General features: G+C 55.0%; 1 protein-coding gene across 5 annotated transcripts in view; it reads left to right on the top strand.

Annotated features, from left to right (window-relative positions):
* CBS (cystathionine beta-synthase) overlaps positions 1-8,080 on the top strand; it is a 27,869-nt gene extending 19,789 nt beyond the window's left edge. For 2 of the 5 annotated variants that reach the window (XM_003895425.3, XM_009202189.4), the window contains exons 16-17: positions 3,964-4,048; positions 7,276-8,080. In XM_003895425.3, coding sequence (XP_003895474.1) covers positions 3,964-4,048; positions 7,276-7,379 — 189 coding nt within the window. In that variant the 3' untranslated portion in view covers positions 7,380-8,080. Of the gene's footprint in view, positions 1-3,963; positions 4,049-4,761; positions 4,804-7,275 lie in introns of all 5 variants that reach the window. The other 3 variants (XM_017956413.3, XM_009202190.3, XM_017956414.3) reach the window with 3 other exon arrangements.
* The last annotated feature ends 11,267 nt before the right edge of the window (positions 8,081-19,347 follow it).

Raw genomic sequence — 19,347 nt, 5'->3', positions numbered from 1 at the left:
TGAGACGGGGTTTCACTGTGTTAGCCAGGATGGTCTCGATCTCCTGACCTAGCGATCCGCCTGTCTCAGCCTCCCAAAGTGCTGGGATTACAGGCTTGAGCCATCACGCCTGGCCTGCTTTTTTCTTGAGATAGAGTCTCTGTCGCCCAGGCTGGAGTGCAGTGGCAAAATCTCGGCTCACTGCAAGCTCCGCCTCCCGGGTTCACACCATTCTCCCGCCTCAGCCTCCTGAGTAGCTGAGACTACGGGTGCCCACCACGACGCCTGGCTAGTTTTTTTTTTTTAATATTTTTAGTAGAGACTGGGTTTCACTGTGTTAGCCAGGATGGTCTCGATCTCCTGACCTTGTGATCCGCCTGCCCTTGGCCTCCCAAAGTGCTGGGATTACAGGTGTGAACCACTGCGCCCGGCGCAAATTTGACTTCTTTCCCATCTCATACACACACCTGAAACGTCACCCGAATCCACGCGTTTCTCACATTCAGCTGCCACCGCCTCCCGAGTGGGCCTTGCAGGACCCCCCATCGCATCTCCTCTCACTCCACAGAAGACTTGCGGGGCCGTGACCCCCCTGCCAAGCCCAGTGGGGGCAAAGCCCCCGTGCCCACCTAGAGGGTGTTTCTTCCCGGCTTCGCACTGGCTGTCCCAGCCCCAGAGCACCTGTGCTGCGAGGGTGCTTCCTGTGCTTTCTGGAGCCGCCATCGCCTCCCGCTCTGTGGGGAGCTCCTGGAGACTGGCCAGCCCCCGGTGATCACCGAGTAGGGTCATGGTGCCCAGCACCACGTGAGAGCACTACCCACCAGCGCTGAAGTTTCTCTCCTTCCTCCCCACTCTCCCCTCCATTCTTGACTGCGGTATTATAGGATACAATGAACATATTTAGTACACACAGCTTAGTGATTTTTGTTTTGTTTTTGTTTTTTTTTTTGAGACGGAGTCTGGCTCTGTCACCCAGGCTGGAGTGCAATGGTGCAATCTCTGCTCACTGCAACCTCCGCCTCCCGGGTTCAAGCGATTCTCCTGCCTCAGCCTCCTGTGTAGCTGGGATTACAGGCATGTGCCACCACGCCCAGCTAATTTTTGTATTTTTAGTAGAGACAGGGTTTTACCACGTTGGCCAGGTGGGTCTTGAACTCCTGACCTCATGATCCGCCCACCTCAGCCTACCGAAGTGCTGGGATTACAGGCGTGAGCCACCGTGCCTGGCCTAGCTTAGTGATTTTGACATAAATATACACCCATGATGCTGTCACCCATGACACATCTGTTATCCCCAAAGGCTTCTTGTGCCCCCTTGAGTCCCCACCCCACCCCCAGGCAGCCACCCCAGGCTGGGGGTCCACCTCAGCCACACCCTCCAGGGCTGTGTGGGTGAAGACGCCTGGGGGGTGCTCACCGTTTCTACCTCCTTCCCACGGACCTGGTGGTCGTCCTGTGACCCGCTGCACAATGTCGCATGCCTGTCTGCCCCTCTCCGTGCTGAGTCCTGAGTTCTATTCCATGGTGTCTGTGGCCTTTGGTATTGATTCTCGGGCTGCGCTCCGGCCCCTGCACAAATGGGACAGATTAGGTGCCCTTGCCTGGCGAGGTGCTGAGCCGGCTCTCTGGTGGTTGCATTGAGACTCTCTGGTTGGTGCTTTGGTTTTCTGACTTTGATCTTCAAGCTGGCAGGATCTGAGACAGCTAAAGGGCAGGGCTGGTGGCCGCTGGCCTCATGCCCAAGGGCGTGGGGATTCGGAGGCTTGCATCCAGTGATGCCCGGGCGCAGCTGAGCTCCCAGCCGCGCTTGCCCTGCTTGCCCCACTGGGCTCTAGCAGACCTGCCGCCAAGGCCTGAGGCTCTCACCATGGCCCACACGAGGGGCCTGGCCAGCAGGGACAGAGCACCTCTGGGGCCTCCCTGTGTCCCACTCTGCTCCGGGCCCCAAGGGGAAGGGATGCGGGGATAGGATGGCCTTCAGCAGGAGTAGAAGCTACCTCGTTTCAGACCCTGTCCCAAGGCAAAGGCCGGGCACCACCACAGAAAACAGTGGCTCCCATCCCCTGGGCACATGTTCTACCCGGCGCCGGCCCTTCCTGTGGTCCCCAGGCCGAGGGTCTGTCCCACAGTGAGGGGGGCGGGGCAGGTCCCGGCCTTCACGGCTCCCCGGGGTGTTACTCCTGGTTCTTTTGTCGGACGGGAAAACGCTGCCTCCTTGGTCTTCCGACACATGCAGGGTCTGCCTTCGTAAGAACGCGCGCCGGGGGGTTGGGCTTTCCATAAATCACACTCTTGCTTCTGGATGCACGGGGCACCAGCGTGGGGCACATCACGGTGCTTTGCCTCCTGAGCGTTCGGTACAGGGTCAGGCGGTGCCACCTCCGAGCCCCGGGAGCTCACGGCTTACCTGGGAAAGCCGCCTCTAGTGCCAGGTCGAAGAGGGAAGGACACCTGCCATGCAGACCTGAGGTGGTTCACTGTGAGGTGCGCCCCACCTCTGGGTTTGCCTGCCCGTTGCTGATAAGCAAGTGTCCTCACTGTGTCGCAGGAGGGGCTTGTGCAGCCCTGGTGGCATTTCCCCAGGAAATTGATGGCAGCGAAGGCCACAGTGAGTGGAGGTTTGAGCTCCCCTCAGACGGGAGTCATAGGACCCTCCAGAGGAACGCTCGCACCCTAAAACGCCCCTGCGCTCCGGCTGTTCAGCCCACCCCCGACTCCGGAGTCCACGGCTCTTTTTTACTAGTTTTGCCTTAAATAGGACATCATAGGGTTGGAATCATACAGCACAGAGCCCTCTCACACTGGCTTTTTGACGTAACAGTGCATTCGAGGCCTCTCCACGTCCCTTCCTGTTTTTTATTTCCCCTCAAGACTGAGTCTTGCTCTGCCGCCCAGGCTGGAGTTGAGTGGCATGATCATGGCTCACTGCAGCCTTGAACTCCCAGGCTCAATCAATGCACCTGCCTCAGCCTCCAAATGGCCGGGACTACAGGCACACGCCACCGTGCTTGGCTAGGTTTTTGTATTTTTGATGAGGTCTTGCTATGTTGTCCAGGCTGGTTTCAAACTCCTGGGCTCAAGCTATCCTCCTGCCTTGGGCTCCCAAGGTGCTGGGATTATAGGCAACAGCCACCACTCCCAGCCCCATTTTTTTTTTTTTTTTTTTTTTGAGACAGAGTCTCGCTCTGCCGCCCAGGCTGGAGTGCAGTGGCATGATCTTGGCTCACTGCAAGCTCCGCCTCCCGGGTTCATGCCATTCTCTTGCCTCAGCCTCCCGAGTAGCTGGGACTACAGGCGCCCGCCACCTCGCCCGGCTAGTTTTTTTGTATTTTTTAGTAGAGACGGGGTTTCACCGTGTCAGCCAGGATGGTCTCGATCTCCTGACCTCGTGATCCGCCCGTCTTGGCCTCCCAAAGTGCTGGGATTACAGGCTTGAGCCACTGCGCCCGGCCCCCAGCCCCTTTCTTAATTTGATAGTTCCTCAAAGGGTATTTTTTATTTTATTTTATTATTTCATTTCATTTCATTTCATCTCATTTCATTTCATTTCATTTCAATTTTATTTTTTTGAGACTGAGTCACCCTCTGTTGCCCAGGCTGGAGTGCAGTGGCCGGATCTCAGCTCACTGTAACCTCTGCCTCCCAGGTTCAAGCGATTCTCCTGCTTCAGCCTCCTGAGTAGCTGGGATTGCAGGCACTCACCACCACGCCCTGTTAATTTTTGTATTTTTAATAGAGACGGGGTTTCACCATGTTGGCCGGGCTGGTCTCGAACTCGTGACCTCAAGTGATCTGCCCTCCTCGGCCTCCCAAAGTGCTGGGATTACAGGTGTGAGCTGTGCCCGGCCTCCTCAAAGGGTCTTTCTCAGTGTGTCCTGTCACCCTCTGATTCCTAGGTTAGGATCCTTTCGCGCGATGCTTTCCTGTCACCCGTGTTCCTTTTCCTGGGACCGGTGGGGCCCACTGACTGCGCTTCCCTTGCAGATCCGCCTGACGGACACGCTGGGCAGGCTCTCGCACATCCTGGAGACGGACCACTTCGCCCTGGTGGTGCACGAGCAGATCCAGTGTGAGTGGAGACCTGCTCTGTGCATGGGATTCTCACTGGGGTCAGGCCACCAAGCCTGGCCTCTGCCACGGGCAGCAGCTGGGCCCCCGTCCCCCACGGGGTTTTAAGGGAGTGGGTGGTGCTGACCTTCAGTGACACCCAGTCTTTATGCCCGGGCCTCCCACACGCCCCGGGCTGGTGGGCTGCACCTGTGATTCCTGCAGGGACCCCTCAGGCCACACAGGGTAGGGCCTTTGCCTCCTGGGAGGCCAGCAGTCTTCGGGACTCTGAGGGACAAGCCCAGAAACATCTGGAAGGGTTTCAAGTCCTGACCCTGGCCATGTCCTGCAGCCCTGGAGAGGCAGTGTTTGCCCCAACAGCCTCGTGGCCTTCGGGGGGCTGCTCTGAACGGAAACCCCCACATGGGTCTCAGAGGAGCCACTCGTGGGCTGTCCTCGGAGCCCTGCTCCCAGCGAGCTCGTGAGGTTTGGCGACTCCTGAGCACATCCCCGGGCGTCCCCACCACATCCCCACAGGCCAGGAGAGTCGCTCGCAGGTTTTGGGTTATAGATGGCAGCCCTCGGCCCGGGGCCCACAGGAAGAGTTGGGAGGGGGCCTGGAGCCCAGAGCCTGCCCACCCACCAGGCCTGTGTGCAGTGGGTGCGCACTGGGCGGCTGAGGCTGGTCCGTGAGGGCCCCGAGTCTAACTCCATCTCCCATCCTTGGCTCTGCAGCGCGGGACCAGGCCTGGGCAGGTGTGGTAGGGGGGCCTGCAGGTAGGTAACACCCACCCCTCAGAATGGCTCTCTGGTTCAGAATCACAGCCTCCCCATGGCAAATGAAGGCTTTCCAGGGCCCTGGACCCACCCCCGAGCTTGGGTAGGAGGGTTCCCCTCTTCATCTCACATTTACTTGTGTTTGAACATCTCAGAAAAAAAAAAAAAAAAGATGCAAATGCCAACGTCAGAGTCCCCAACTCAAGTCTTCCCGGAGCATGTCCACGCTTGTCACCACTGCCTGTGGCTGCTTTCGAGCAGGTCAGGGCTGTGTGGTCACAACAGAGATGGCACAGCCCCCAAGACCTAACATACCACCACCTGGCCGTCGTCGGAAAGCCCACCGGCCAGCCCTGGTTCACTGCCTCAGGGCCACAGAAGCCTGCGGCACTCACGGCTCCCTTCTTCAACACTGTCACTGTGCCTCAGTGTCCCCGAAACGCAAGGAGCTGATCTCATCTGGGTTCCCTGGTTTTCCTGGGGCGCTAAGTAGGGACCTCTGCCTACAAAGATAGGAGTGACAGCCGTGGCAGAGTGGGGATGGGCTCCGAGGGCTCTGCCTGGATGTTCCTTACCCCCACCCTGCTCACCCCTCTGTGCCTCATGACAGCTGGCATCCGAGAGGATGTGTGGGGAGGGGAGAGAGGGAGGGAATGAGATCTGTGTTAAGGAACTGCCTCATGAGATCACAGAGGCTGACAGACCCTGAGATCTGCAGAGTGAGGCGGCAGGCTGGAGACTGGAGAGCCAGCGGTTCAAGACCCAAGGCAGGAAATTCCACCTTTGGTTCTATTCAGGCCTCAGCTGCTTGGGTGAGGCCCTCCACAGTAGCACGCGTGTTGACTCTTGTGCTAATCGAGAAATCCCCTCACACACGCCCAGAATGATGTGTGACCAATGCCTGGGCTCCCCACGGCCCCGTTAATCTGTATTAAAATTAACCATCGTGGGAACCTGGGCCAGCATTAACACCGAGCCCACGCTTGCCAGGAGAAGGCAGTAGGGGTGAAGACAGAATCAGGCCAGAGATGGGAGCTGTGTGCTGCCCGTGGTGGCAAGGGGTTTTTGTCTGTTTTTAGAGACAGGGTCTTGCTCTGTTGCCCAGACTGGAGTGCAGTGGTGCCATCAGAGCTCGCTGCGGGCTCGACTTCCTGTGCTTAACTGATCCTTCTGCCTCAGTCTCCCAAGTAGCTGGGACCACAAGCATGTGCCACCATGCTCAACTAATTTATTTTTAAAAATATTCTGGCCGGGCGCAGTGGCTCAAGCCTATAATCCCAGCACTTTGGGAGGCCGAGGCGGGCGGATCACGAGGTCAGGAGATCGAGACCATCCTGGCTAACACGGTGAAACCCCGTCTCTACTAAAAATACAAAAAACTAGCCGGGCGAGGTGGCGGGCGCCTGTAATCCCAGCTACTCGGGAGGCTGAGGCAGGAGAATGGTGTGAACCTGGGAGGTGGAGCTTGCAGTGAGCGGAGATCACGCCACTGCACTCCAGCCTGGGCGACACAGTGAGACTCCGTCTCAAAAAAAAAAAAAAAAAAATTCTGTAGAGATGGGGTCTCGATATGTTACCTAGGCTGGTCCCAGACTTCTGGGCTTAAATGATCCTCCCACCTTGGCCTTCCACAGCGCTGGGATCACAGGTGTGAGCCACTGTGCTGGCCTTGTGAGCAGGCTTGAATTTCAGGCTCACACCAGCTCCGAAGTCCTGAGCGCCTCAGGAGCCTTATGGTGGGCCGGGGAAGGGTGCGTCCTGACATGCGCTGGGTGGAGCCTGGCCTGGGGCTCAGGGAACTCATGGGTGGAGGGGCTGGGTAGAGCCTGGCCTGGGGCCTAGGGGACTCATACAGTGGGTGGAGCCTGGCCTGGAGCCCAGGGGACTCATGCGGTGGATGGAGCCTGGCCTGGGGCCCAGGGGGCTCATGCGGTGGGTGGAGCCTGGCCTGGGGCCCATGGGACTCATGGGGTGGGGGTAGAGCCTGGCCTGGGACCCCATGGGGCTCATATCAGAAGAGGCTTGGCCAGGCCCAGTGGCTCAAGCCTGTGATCCCAGCACTTTGGGAGGCCGAGGCAGGTGGATCACTTGAGGTCAGGAGTCCGAGGCCAGCCTGGCCAGTATGGCAAAACCCCATCTCTACTAAAAATACAAAAATTAGCTGGGTGTGGTGATGTGCACCTGAAGTCCCAGCTCCTTGGGACTCTGAGGCACGAGAATCACTTGAACCCAGGAGGTGGAGGTTGCAGTGAGCCAAGACTGCACCACCGCACTCCAGCCTGGGTGACAGTGAGGCTCTGTCTCGGGGAAAAAAAAACAAACACAGCCTTGGCTGCTGGGCTCCAGCAGGCCGCCCTGGGGCCCCCACAGTGCACAGGTAGGTCCCCTAGGCCCCCAGGAGCCTCCTGCCCCGCAGCAGCCCGCCCAGCCTCCCGCGGCACCTGCAGACCCGCTGCCTCGTCCTCCCCTCAGACCACAGCACCGGGAAGTCCAGTCAGCGGCAGATGGTGTTCGGGGTGGTCACCGCCATTGACTTGCTGAACTTCGTGGCCGCCCAGGAGCGGGACCAGAAGTGAAGTCTGGAGCGCTGGGCACTGTGGAGCAGCCCCACCACCCTGGCCCGCTTCTCCTTCGCTTTCCTGAGCCCTAAACACACACGTGATTGGTAACTGCCTCGCCTGGCACCCGTCATCCCCGCAGACGGCAAGGAGCATCCGTCTCCCCTCATTAACATATGGCTTCCTAAATGGCCCTATTTACGGCCTGTGAGATGAAATGCGCTTTTCTCTAATGTAACTTCCTCTTAGGATGTTTCACCAAGGAAATACTGAGAGAGAAGTCGGCCAGGTAGGAAGAACACGAGCAATGACTGGGCAGAGTGGATTAAAGGCAAAAGAGAGAAGAGTCCAGGACGGGGACAGGGAAGCGGGCAGGGAGAAGCCCGGGCGGCTGGGCATCCTCCACGGGCAGCGCCGTCTGCTCGGGGCTGAGCTGGTGGGAGCAGTTTGAGTGTTCGGGTTTTTTAATTGAGGTGAAATTCAACTTACCTAAAAATCAGTCACCTTAAAGTAAATGATCAGCGGCATTTAGTAAATCCAGAAAGTTGTGTAGGCACCACCTCTGTCATGTTCCGGAACATTCTCTCATCACCGCAGGAAGCAATCATTTCCCCTCCCGTCTTCCTCCTCCCCTGGCAACTGCTAATTGCCTTTCTGTCTCTATTGTCTAAAATAGGTTCTCCCTGTTCTGGACGTTTCATATAAATGGAATCACACAATCGTGGCCTCGTGTCTTATTTCACTTTGCATAGTATTTTCACCCATGTCAGAGCACGTGTACTTGGTTTCTTTTTGTGACCGAATAAGAAGCTATCGCGTGGATAGAGCACATTTTGGTTCCTCATTTGTCGGACTTGGGTTATTTCTGCTTTTCAGCCCTTGTGAGTAATCTGCTGTGCACATTCAGGGCTATTTTGGACACCTCTTTTCATTTTTCTTGGGTGTGTACCCAGGAGTGGCATTACTAGGTAATGTGGTAACTCCATGTTTAATTTTTATTTTTTTATTTTTTTATTATTTTTGGAGACAGTCTGGCTCTGTCACCCAGGCTGGAGTGCAGTGGTGCAATCTCGGCTCACTGCAACTTCCGCCTCCCGGGTTCATGCCATTCTCCTGCCTCAGCCTCCGGAGTAGCTGGGACTACAGGTGCCCGCCACCACACCTGGCTAATTTTTGTATTTTGTAGAGATGGGGTTTCACCATGTTGGCCAGGATGCTCTTGATCTCCTGACCTCGTGATCCACCCGCCTCGGCCTCCCAAAGTACTGGGATGACAGGCGTGAGCCACTGCACCCGGACTTTATTTATTTATTTATTTTTTGAGATGGAGTCTCACTCTGTCGCCAGGCTGGAGTGCAATGGCACAATCTCAGCTCACTGCAACCTCTGCTTCCTGGGTTCAAGCAATTCTCCTGCCTCAGCCTCCCGAGTAGCTGGGATTACAGTGGCATGCGCCACTCTGCCTGGCTAATTTTTATATTTTGTAGAGATGGGGTTTCACCATGTTGGCCAAGCTGGTCTCGAACTCCTGACCTCAGGTGATCTGCCTGCCTCGGCCTCCCAAAGTGCTGGGATGACAGGCGTGCGCCCCCGTGCCCGGCCTCCATGTTTATTTTTTGAGGAACCATCAAGCTGTGTTCCACGGCGGTCTCACCGATTTCCCTTCTCACCAACAGTGCACGAGGGTTCCAGTTTCTCCAGGTCCTTACCAACACTTGTTATATTCTTGTTTTAAATTATTATAGCCATGCTAGTGTGTATCAAGAGGTGTCTCATTGAGGAGAGAAGCCATTTCTCTTACTGTCTCCTGTCTCTGAGGAGGAGGAGGAAGTAAAAGTTGAAAAACAACAGCAATGAAGTCCATGGCAAGACCAGCTGGTGCCACTGATGACCAGGCCTGAGGTTAAAAGGTTAACCCCCCACTCTAACCACATGTGCTCTCAATCTAGCATCACCCTTTCACGTGGACCCTCTTAGAGCTGTAAGCCCTTAAAGGGGCCAGGAACTCTCTTCGGGGAGCTCAGTTCTTAAGTCGTGATTCTGCTGACGCTCCCAGCCGAATGAAAAACCTCTTCCTTCTTTAATCCGGCATCTGAGGAGTTTTGTCTGCGGCTCGTCCTGCTACATTTCTTGGTTCCCTGACCGGGAAGCGAGGTGATTAACAGACAGTCGAGGCAGCCCCTTGGGTCGCTTAGGCCTGCCCTGTGGAACATCCCTGTGGGGCCTCTGGCCAGCTGGAGCCACGCGGATCCTGAGAGCGCTCCCGGGTAGGCATTTGCCCCGGTGGGACGCCTCGTCAGAGCAGTGCACAGCAGACACCCGCGGAGGACCAACGCAGGGGCTGAACACTGGGAAGGAACTGGCACTTTAAGTCCGGACGTCTGAAACTTGGTAAGACTGGTCTTGGGAACTTGCCCACTGCATTTGAGTGGAAGCGTGGCCTGATCACCCACGGCGTGCCTGTACTGGCACTTTGGTTTTTGACTTAACCTGAATTGCCTGATACTTTGGATTTGGTTTTGACCTGGCTTGGATTTCTGGATACTCTGATTTTGGTTTTTATTCTGGTTTGGTGTAAACTGAAAAAGTGCATGTGTGCCCTTTTTACCCATTCTTCGTTCTGCGGTGTGTGTGTGGTGTGAGCGTGGTGTTTTATTTCGAAGAAACATGGTTCAGACACAAAGTGAGCCCACTTCGCTAGGAACTATGTTGAAAAATTTTAAGAAGGGATTTAGTGGAGACTGTGGGGTTACTGTGACACCAGGAAAACTTAGAACTTTGTGTGAAATAGATGGGCCAACATTAGAAGTGGGTTGGCCATCAGAAGGAAGCCTGGACAGGTCCCTTGTTTCTAAGGTGTGGCACAAGGTAACTGGTAAGGGATACCTAGACTAGTTCCCATACATAGACACTTGGTTACAGCTGGTGCTAGACCCTCCACAGTGGCTAAGCAGGCAGGCAGCAGCAGTGCTAGTAGCAAAGGGACAGCCAGCCAAGAATCCCGCTTCACCCGCTGAGGGAAATCAACTCCTGAAGTTCTGTTCAACCCAACACCAGAAGACCCATTGCAGGAGATGGCACCAGTGATCCCAGTGGTGCCCTCCCCTTACCAGGGAGAGAGGCTCCCCCCTCTTGAGCCCACAATGCTTGCACCTCCGCAAGACAAATATATCCCACCCAGAGTAGACGAGAGGAGGTGAAGCCTCGGGAGAAACCCCTCCCTTGGCAGCTCATTTACGACCCAAAACTGGGTACAAATGCCCCCTGAGAGAGCAGCGGTATCCTGGGACAGATGAGGATGGGCACAGGGTGGAGAGGCGTGTTTTTGTGTACCAGCCCTTCACCTCTGCCGACCAACAATACCCCGTCCTATACGAAAAGCCATAAGCTCTAACTGATTTGCTCCCAACTTATCCAGACCCATAGCCCCACCTGGGCTGACTGCCACCAGCTGCTCATGTTCCTCTTTAACACAGATGAAAGGCGGAGAGTGCTCCACGCAGCGCCTGAGTGGCTAGAGGAACATGTACCGGCTGGTTACCAAAACCCCCAAGAGTATGTGAGGACCCAGTTCCCAGGAACCGACCCCAGTGGGACCCAGATGAAAGAGAGGGTGTGCAAAGGCTGAACCGAGACAGGGAAGCTCTCGTGGAAGGATTAAAGAGGGAGCCCAGAAGGCCACAAACGTTAACAAGGTCTCTGAGGTCATTCAGGGAAAAGAAGAGCGTCCAGCACAATTCTACAAGAGACTGTGCGAGGCCTGTCATATGTATACTCCCTTTGATCCCCATAGCCCTGAAAATCAGTGCATGATTAACATGGCTTTAGTTAGTCAAAGCGCAGAAGACATTAGAAGAAAACTGCAGAAACAGGCTGGGTCTGCAGGGATGAATACATCAGTTATTAGAAATAGCTAAGCGAGTGTTTGTAAACAGGGATGCGGTAAGCCATAAGGAAAACCGCAAAGAGAGTGAACGTCAGGCCCGGCGAAACGCCAACCTGCTAGCTGCAGCCATCAGAGGAGTCCCCTCAAAGAGGCAAGGGAAGTGAAGTTGGGGGGCCCTGGGAAAGAAACTCAGCCTGGTTGTCAGAGTCTGCAGCGTAACCAGTGTGCTTATTGTAAAGAAATAGGACATTAGAAGAACAAATGCCCTCAGCTAAAAAGAAAGCAAGGTGTTTTTAGTAGAGACGGGGTTTCACAATTCCAGCTACTAGGGAGGCTGAGGCAGGAGAACGGCGTGAACCCGGGAGGCGGAGCTTGCAGTGAGCCGAGATTGCCCCACTGCAGTCCAGCCTGGGTGACAGAGCGAGACCCTGTCTCAAAAAATAAAAAATAAAAAAAATAAGGTGACTCAGAGCAAGAGGCCCCAGACAAGGAGGAAGGGGCCCTGCTCAACCTGGCAGAAGGGTTATTGGACTGAGGGGGACCGGGCTCAAGTGCCCCCAAAGAGCCTATTGTCAGGATGACAGTCAGGGGTATTTTCTTGTCGATCCTGGTGCTGAACGTTTGGTAGTAACTGCCCCAGTTGCTGGCTTATCCAAAAAGACTGTTGACACATTGTTGGGGTTGCTGCCAGCTGAGGACACCTGGTTCACCTGTTTGGACCTAAAAGACGCAGATTAGCCCCTGTTGGAAAACAGAGTATGTAACTCTAGGAGTCAGTGGAACTGAACTGGCAGGAAGACCTGGGTAGTGAAGATGAGAGTGAGAACTCCCACTGGTGAGTGAGGTTCTCAAAGTGGGGAATGAGGAGAGAAGCCATTTCTCTTACTGTCTCCTGTCTCTGAGGAGGAGGAGGAAGTAAAAGTTGGAAAACCGGAGGCTGAGGCAGGAGAATGGCCTGAACCTGGGAGGCGGAGCTTGCAGTGAGCCGAGATCGCGCCACTGCACTCCAGCCTGGGTGACACAGACTCCGCCTCAAAAAAAAAAAAAAAAAAAAGTTGGAAAACAACAGGAATGCAGTGGCAAAGACCAGCCGGTGCCACTGATGACCAGGCCTGAGGTTAAAAGATTAACGCCCCCGCCACTCTAACCACATGTGCAGGACCCTTTCACGTGGAACCCCGTAGAGTTGTAAGCCCTTAAAAGGGCCAGGAACTCTGTCTTCGGGGAGCTCGGCTCTTAAGATGCGAGTCTGCCGACGCTCCCGGCCGAATGAAAAACCTCTTCCTCCTTTAATCTGGTGTCTGAGTTTTGTCTGTGGCTTGTCCTGCTATATCATTATGGTTTTGATTTGCCTTTCTCTAATGATTGGTGATGTTGAGTGAACATCTTTTCATGTTCCTGTTGGTTATTTTCTGGAGGAAGATGTTCAAGATACTAAACCCTTATCATAAGACTTGCAAATATTTTCTCCCATTCTGTAGGTTATCTTTTATTTTATTTTATTTTTCTTTGTTTTTGAGATGGAGTCTCACTCTGTCACCCAGGCTGGAGTGCAATGGTGCGATCTTGGCTCACTGCAACCTTCACCTCCTGGGTTCAAGTGATTCTCCTGCCTCAGCTTCCCAAGTAGCTGGGATTACAGGTTCCCAACACCACGCCCAGCTAATTTTTTTTTTAAAGACAGAGTCTTGCTCTGTCTCCCAGGCTGGAATGCAGTGGCACGATCTCAGCTCACTGCAACCTCTGCCTCCCAGGTTCAAGTTCTGCCTCAGCCTCCCCAGGAACTGGGATTACAGGTGCACACCACCACACCCGGCTAATTTTTGTATTTTTGGCAGAGATGGGGTTTCACAGTGTTGGCCAGGCTGGTCTCAAACTGCTGACCTTGTGATCCACCTGCCTTGGCCTCCCAAAAGTGCTGGGATTACAGGTGTGAGCCACTGTGCCTGGCCTAATTTTTTATATTTTTAGGAGAGACAGGGTTTCACTATGTTGGCCAGGCTGGTCTTAAATTCCTGACCTCAAGTGATCTGCCCACCTCGGCCTCCCAAATTGCTGGGATTACAGGCATGAGCCACTGGTCCCGGTCTCTTTACTTTCTTAATGTTCTTTGATGCACAGCTGTTTCTAGTTTTGGTGGAGTCAAAATTTATTTTTTTCCAGTTGCTCATGCTTTGGGTGTCATATCCATTGGGAAATCCAAGGTTCATGGAAATATACCCCTATGTTTTCTTCTAAGATCTGCATAGATTTAACTCATTGATCGATTTTTGGTCAATTTTTGTAGACGGTTTAACATGGGAGTTTGTGGATGTCTGTCTGTCCCAGCATCTTTTGTCGAACAGACAATTCTTCCCCCATGGAATGGCCTGGCACCCTTGCTCAGACACGTGGGTTCATTTCTAGACTCAGTGTTATTCCATTGATCTGTGTGGCCTTATGATGCTACCACACTGTTTTGATGACTGTAATTCTGTAGTAAGTTTTGAAATTGAAAAAGTATGGGTCCTACAGCTTTGTTCTTTTACAACATTGTTTTGGAAATTATGATGTGCCCAGCTTCATGTTCTTGGTCTGTGGGCATCTCAGCAATGGCTTGAATTATGCCCTGGCATCGAGCCACCTAAAGGATGGAGAGAGAGTCGCTGTGGACACTAATAAGGGCTTTTCTCCGCAGGTTGGTGGCATCCGTGTTGGGCTGTGGTGTTGGCCTGGGAGGTCCCCGACACTCGGGCCCCCGTGGCGGCATTGTTCCTGCAGGTCTGCTGCACGAGGACACTGGCAGGGAGGCAGGTGGGAGGAGGAAGGGGCAGGGCTTCCCAGAGCGACCGGAAGGCACTCCTTCTACGGGGCCTCAGGGGAGCCTCCGGCTTTCCCTCCACCCAGCTCTCCCCCGGCACTTGATTTTCTGCCAGTCTCTGGAGAGCAGGCTCTGCTTAGGGCCGGTGGAAAAGTTCCCTTTTCCCACTATGCAGCCAAGTGAACAGGGCAGGCCAGCGGGTAGAGGAAGGGGATGGGCATGACCTCTCCTGAACGGACTTCAAAAGCGAGTCAGTCAATCACAGGCCAGAGATGTGGAAACTTCTCTTGACAGAAAACGGCATTCACTCTTCCAGGAAACGGCACTTGGTGTTCTCGGGATGCTAGGGTGCCAGCATGCTGCCTGGGGCTGGGGGAGGGAGGGTTTGGAGTTGAGGTAATCACAGAGCCTTCCTGAACCAGAAGCCCTTGTGGGCCTCGGAGGCTGGCAGGGCCCTGTACATAGCACCTACAGAGGGCAGGGGTGTGCATCAGGAACTGGAGAAGGGGGAGCTCGTGCGGGATGCACAGGAGAGCGCCAAGCAGGGACCTGTGGGGGTCTCTGCGGCTCCAGGGAGTGACAATACTCGGGGAGCCTCTAGGAGCTTGTTGAGCAGGGAGGCAGGAGAGGGGCACAGTGAGTGAGCTTCAGGGAGGGCAGGGCACGGGCCTATCCACCCGTGTGGGGTGGCACATACAACTTCTCAGCTCTGGAGCTGTAGCACTGACAATCTATTTGAGGCCACACTAAAAACCCCAAACACCCAAATTCTCACAAACGATCTTCAAGAGTGACGTTAAATGCCAACTGTCCCCGCTGCAGCAATCTCAAGGTGCCACCTCCCCTGGCTCTCTGCGAGGGTCTCGCACACAGTCACAACGGGAGTGAGCCGGGCCCTGGGCTCTACGCAAAATGCAGGGGAAGTGGCCGAGGCTAGTCATTCTCGATGCAGTCAAAATAGTCATTGTTATGGAAGTGTCCTAAGAGTCACAATTCCGCACAGTTAGCAGGTGCACACCTGTGCCTGGCGCCGCGCACCCATCTGTCTGCTGAGCCTGGCAGGCTCTGGAGCCGCTGGTGAGCACCCAGACACAGCCCCTCTCCGGGGCAGACGCTCACAGCAGCCACAAGCGCCACCACCTCGTGGCCTGTGAGTGCTCCCCGGAGGCCAAGCTGTGGTTCAGCTGGTGCTGTCTCCTGCAGGAGAACCTGGCTGGCTCAGGACTTCCTAGCTGGGCACACATGCCCATGACATAGGGTCTCGGTCAGCCCCTGGGTCGGGGTGCTAATGCTCTTGACCCAGTGAGCCCACAGTTGTGGAGGTCTTCACTGTCTCCTGACAGATGTTCTTACAGCAGAGGCCACAACATCGTGAGGACAGAGGAGCTTTCCAGGCCAGCAGGAGTTGCTCAGAGCTGCGTCACCAAACCCTTGACCATAAGAAAGTCTGGGGGGTTTTCTGTGGATGGGACAGGGACTGCAGAGAGGCTGGCTCAGCTGTGCAGATTGGTCCCCGTTAGGGTCAAAATCGCAGGTTCACTGGGCCCACGCCCAGGAGTGCACACCTGGCCCTCATAAGGCCAGCATCAGTGGTCAAGATGGACCAGGAGTGGTGTGTGGGCTATCTCCTCAGGATTTTTAAAGGTTCCCTACATTTTTTAAATTTATTTAACATTATTATTATTTTCAGAGAGTCTTGCTGTCACCCAGGCTGGAGTGCAGTGGCGCAATCTCAGCTCACTGCAACCTCCACCTCCTGGGTTCAGGCGATTCTCCTGCCTCAGCCTCCTGAATAGCTGGGACTACAGGCGCTCACCACCAGGCCTGGCTAATTTTGTATTTTCAGTAAAGATGGGGTTTCAGGCCGGGCGCGGTGGCTCAAGCCTGTAATCCCAGCACTTTGGGAGGCCCAGGCGGGTGGATCACGAGGTCAGGAGATCGAGACCATCCTGGCTAACACGGTGAAACCCCGTCTCTACTAAAAAATTCAAAAAACTAGCCGGGCGATGTAGCTGGCTACTTCAGTCCCAGCTACCGGGAGGCTGAGGCAGGAGAATGACATAAACCTCGGGAGGGTGAGCTGCAGTGAGCCGAGATCCGCCACTGCACTCCAGCCTGGGCAACAGAGCGGAGACCACACAAAAAAAAAAAAAAAGATGGGGTTTCCTCACCATGCTGGCCAGGCTGGTCTCGAACTTCACCTTGTGATCCGCCTGCCTCAGCCTCCCAAAGTGCTGGGATTACAGGCGTGAGCCACCGTGCCCAGCTACATTATTTTTTTTGGCTTAGAAATATGTAGAATGTGTGTAATGTGGAATAACAACAAAGACATGTCAGCTAGTCTTAATTTAGTGAACACAATAGAGAATTGCATCCCACCAGACATGTATTGACTTAACTAAAGGTTTAAGACTTCACAGACGGGCCGGGCGCGGTGGCTCAAGCCTGTAATCCCAGCACTTTGGGAGGCCGAGGCGGGTGGATCACGAGGTCAGGAGATCGAGACTATCCTGGCTAACATGGTGAAACCCCGTCTCTACTAAAAATACAAAAAACTAGCCGGGCGTGGTGGCGGGCACCTGTAGTCTCAGCTACTTGGGAGGCTGAGGCGGGAGAATGGCGTGAACCCGGGAGGCGGAGCTTGCAGTGAGCCGAGATCACGCCACTGCATTCCAGCCTGGGAGCACAGCGAGACTCCGTCTCAAAAAAAAAAAAAAAAAAAAAAAAAAAAAGACTTCACAGACACAGGAGGATGATGGGAGCGTGTGAACAGACAACAGACAGGCTCGAACAGACGCTGAGCTGCAAGCAGACATCACAGCACCGAGAGACGGGGAAGCGCTGCAAACTGGGAGAGTCGTGTTATGGGATCTTCAGGGTGTCGTTTTTCCGGCCAAAATCTCTGTGGCTGGGGGGCCTTTGCCCAAGTTTTGCTCAGGCTTGCTGGGCTCATTTCACCCACTTGGGCTGGCAGGCTGCCCTCGGCTCACACTACAGGCCTGGGTCCCATGCCTGCCAAGGGCGAGTCAGGCATGGAATGGTGAGGCGTGTGTGAGCGCATGGGGTCTGGCCACGGTGCACTGGCAGACATGCCAGCTGCTTCAGCCAGGCAAGCAGCTCTAGGTGCTGGCTCCCTGTGAGGCGTCAGCCAGACCAAGCACACGGCAAGCAGCTTCCACAGCGTGGCACTGGGGAACACGGTGGTGCCCAAAAGTTTAGACACACCAGGAACCACAGGGTCCCAAAGAGGGAATCACAGCCCTGGCTTGGGGAGCTCCCAGGTCTGGGTTCCCCAAAGGGCCGCAGCTCCTCTCTCCTTCGCTTCACCTGTAATGTGGCAAGCCAAGGGCACATCTCAGCCCTTTTTGTGCTACAGCTCTTTTAGCCTTGCCATTTGGCAGGTCCTGAGTTCCTGTCCTGCATCCAAGAACGAGGTACGCAGACAAGTGGAGAGTGAGCAAGATGAAGAGAAGCTTTATTGAGTGATAGATAGAACAGCTTTGAGGAAACCCACAGGGGGGCAGCTCCTTTCTGCAGCCAGGGTGTCCCAGCGTCTGTTCAGCTCCGAGCAGAAAGGGTAGCTCCTCTCTGTTAGGCAAGTCATCCCAACCAGTGTTCAGATATCAGCAGAGAGGGTAGCTCTTCTCTGCAGCTGGTCGTCCCATCGTCTCCCTGTCATCGCTCCATCGTCTCTGCAGCTCTTAGCAAAGAGGGGGTCCTGGAGTAGGTTGCTCCTGTCTGCAGGTGGTCGTCCCAACATTTGCTCAGCTCTGGCTGAGCCTGGGGCTTTTATGGGCCTCAATAGGGAGGAAGTGCATGCTGTGCCAATTGGTCCAAGGGAGGCCATGGGCAGGCCTGAAAAAGGCACCGTAAGTTCCCACTCCAGTTCACAGGACTGGCAGCCTTGCCCCCAGCCTTCAAGCCCTTCCTGGCCTGAAGGGGGCGCCTCACCAAGGACCTGCCCCCTTCCACCCAGGAACCGGTCTGCCTCCTGCTGCCATTCATGGTGCCAAGGGTGCCTTCAGGCCAGCACCAAGCTGCCCTCAGTCCCCACTTGGCTTTCCTCCTACGCTTATCAGTGCCCAAAGTCCAGAGGGGGCCGAGGTGGCAAGGGGCTGGCATGTCAGCATTGCCCCAAGTGTGTGCACACCCAGTCAGGCTGTGACAGCACCTGAACTCAGCTCCAACTTTGCTCCAAAGATGGCCTGCTGCTGCCATCAGCAGGACCAATCAGTCCCCTGCCCACCAGAGACAAGGAATTAGCAGGCACCGCTGTGCCAGGCCTGTGAGGCTGCAGGGCCATGAGCCCAGGCTGGATTCCGTGCAGAGACTCTGCCATGTGGGGCCATGGGGTTTACCTGGATCCCATTCAAATCATTCAGGCCCTGACTGCTCAGCTTCAGGGAAGCCAGGCCCACTCCTTCTCCTTACATACTTGCCTAATCTTGCCAAAGCCCTCGAGGTAGGGGAAGGAGGAAACCCAGGGTCATGGATGTCAATCTATTCAGCATCCATCCCCTTCCTCATTCCTGACAGTTCAGGTCTCCTTGCCTCTTCCCACAGCCATGATGATGGGAGGGCGGGAATGGGGACTAGGGACTGGCCTCAGTAGACAGTAGCCAACGGGTACATGCCATTCCCTGCCAGTCACTAGTCTGGGTGGGCCTGTGACCTCAGCAGTCCACACAGGGTGGGTCCCAGGGCTCTGCTGAGAGGGCCGGGAGCAACAGCATCCCCTGGTGGGGCCCCGATAAGCAGTGTGTGGCCCTGGCTGCTACGGTGGCACCCCATGGCCACAGAGATGCCAGAGAACCAACACCCTCCTGGGGCGGAAGCCGGGTGCTGGGGCCTCTTGTTCGCTGCCGAAAGCATCTGGGCTGATTCAAACGACCCCTCCAATCTTGGAGAAACACACCTTGGCAAAGGGAGCAGGAAGAATCGCTGAAAAGTGGTGGAAACAGATACATTCCTGAAAGCTCAGGCAGGGGCTGGTTTCCAGAAGGGATCATTGAAAAGTACCAATGCTTACAAAACCCACCAGCAAGAGACTGACAGCAGGAGCCAGACGAAAGATGATGTCAAATAAAAGCACAGGCTGTCAGCAAGAGACTGCCGTGCCCAGTGACTTCACCCTAGTGCTGTGAGTTTCACTAAGCTTAGAACTACTGTCTTGGTCCAAGCCCAAGTTCATATTTGTGCTATTTGTTTAAAAATGTAAAAAAGGATGTGAGCAAATGTCTAGCAAAAACAGCAGTGCAAGAAGACATGCCACCCGCCTAAGACAACACATGGCTTCCAAG

The sequence above is a fragment of the Papio anubis genome, chromosome 4 (assembly GCF_008728515.1).
Source record: "Papio anubis isolate 15944 chromosome 4, Panubis1.0, whole genome shotgun sequence".
In the NCBI taxonomy this organism is placed as follows: Eukaryota; Metazoa; Chordata; class Mammalia; order Primates; family Cercopithecidae; genus Papio; species Papio anubis.
This window is presented reverse-complemented; position numbering and strand designations above follow the sequence as displayed.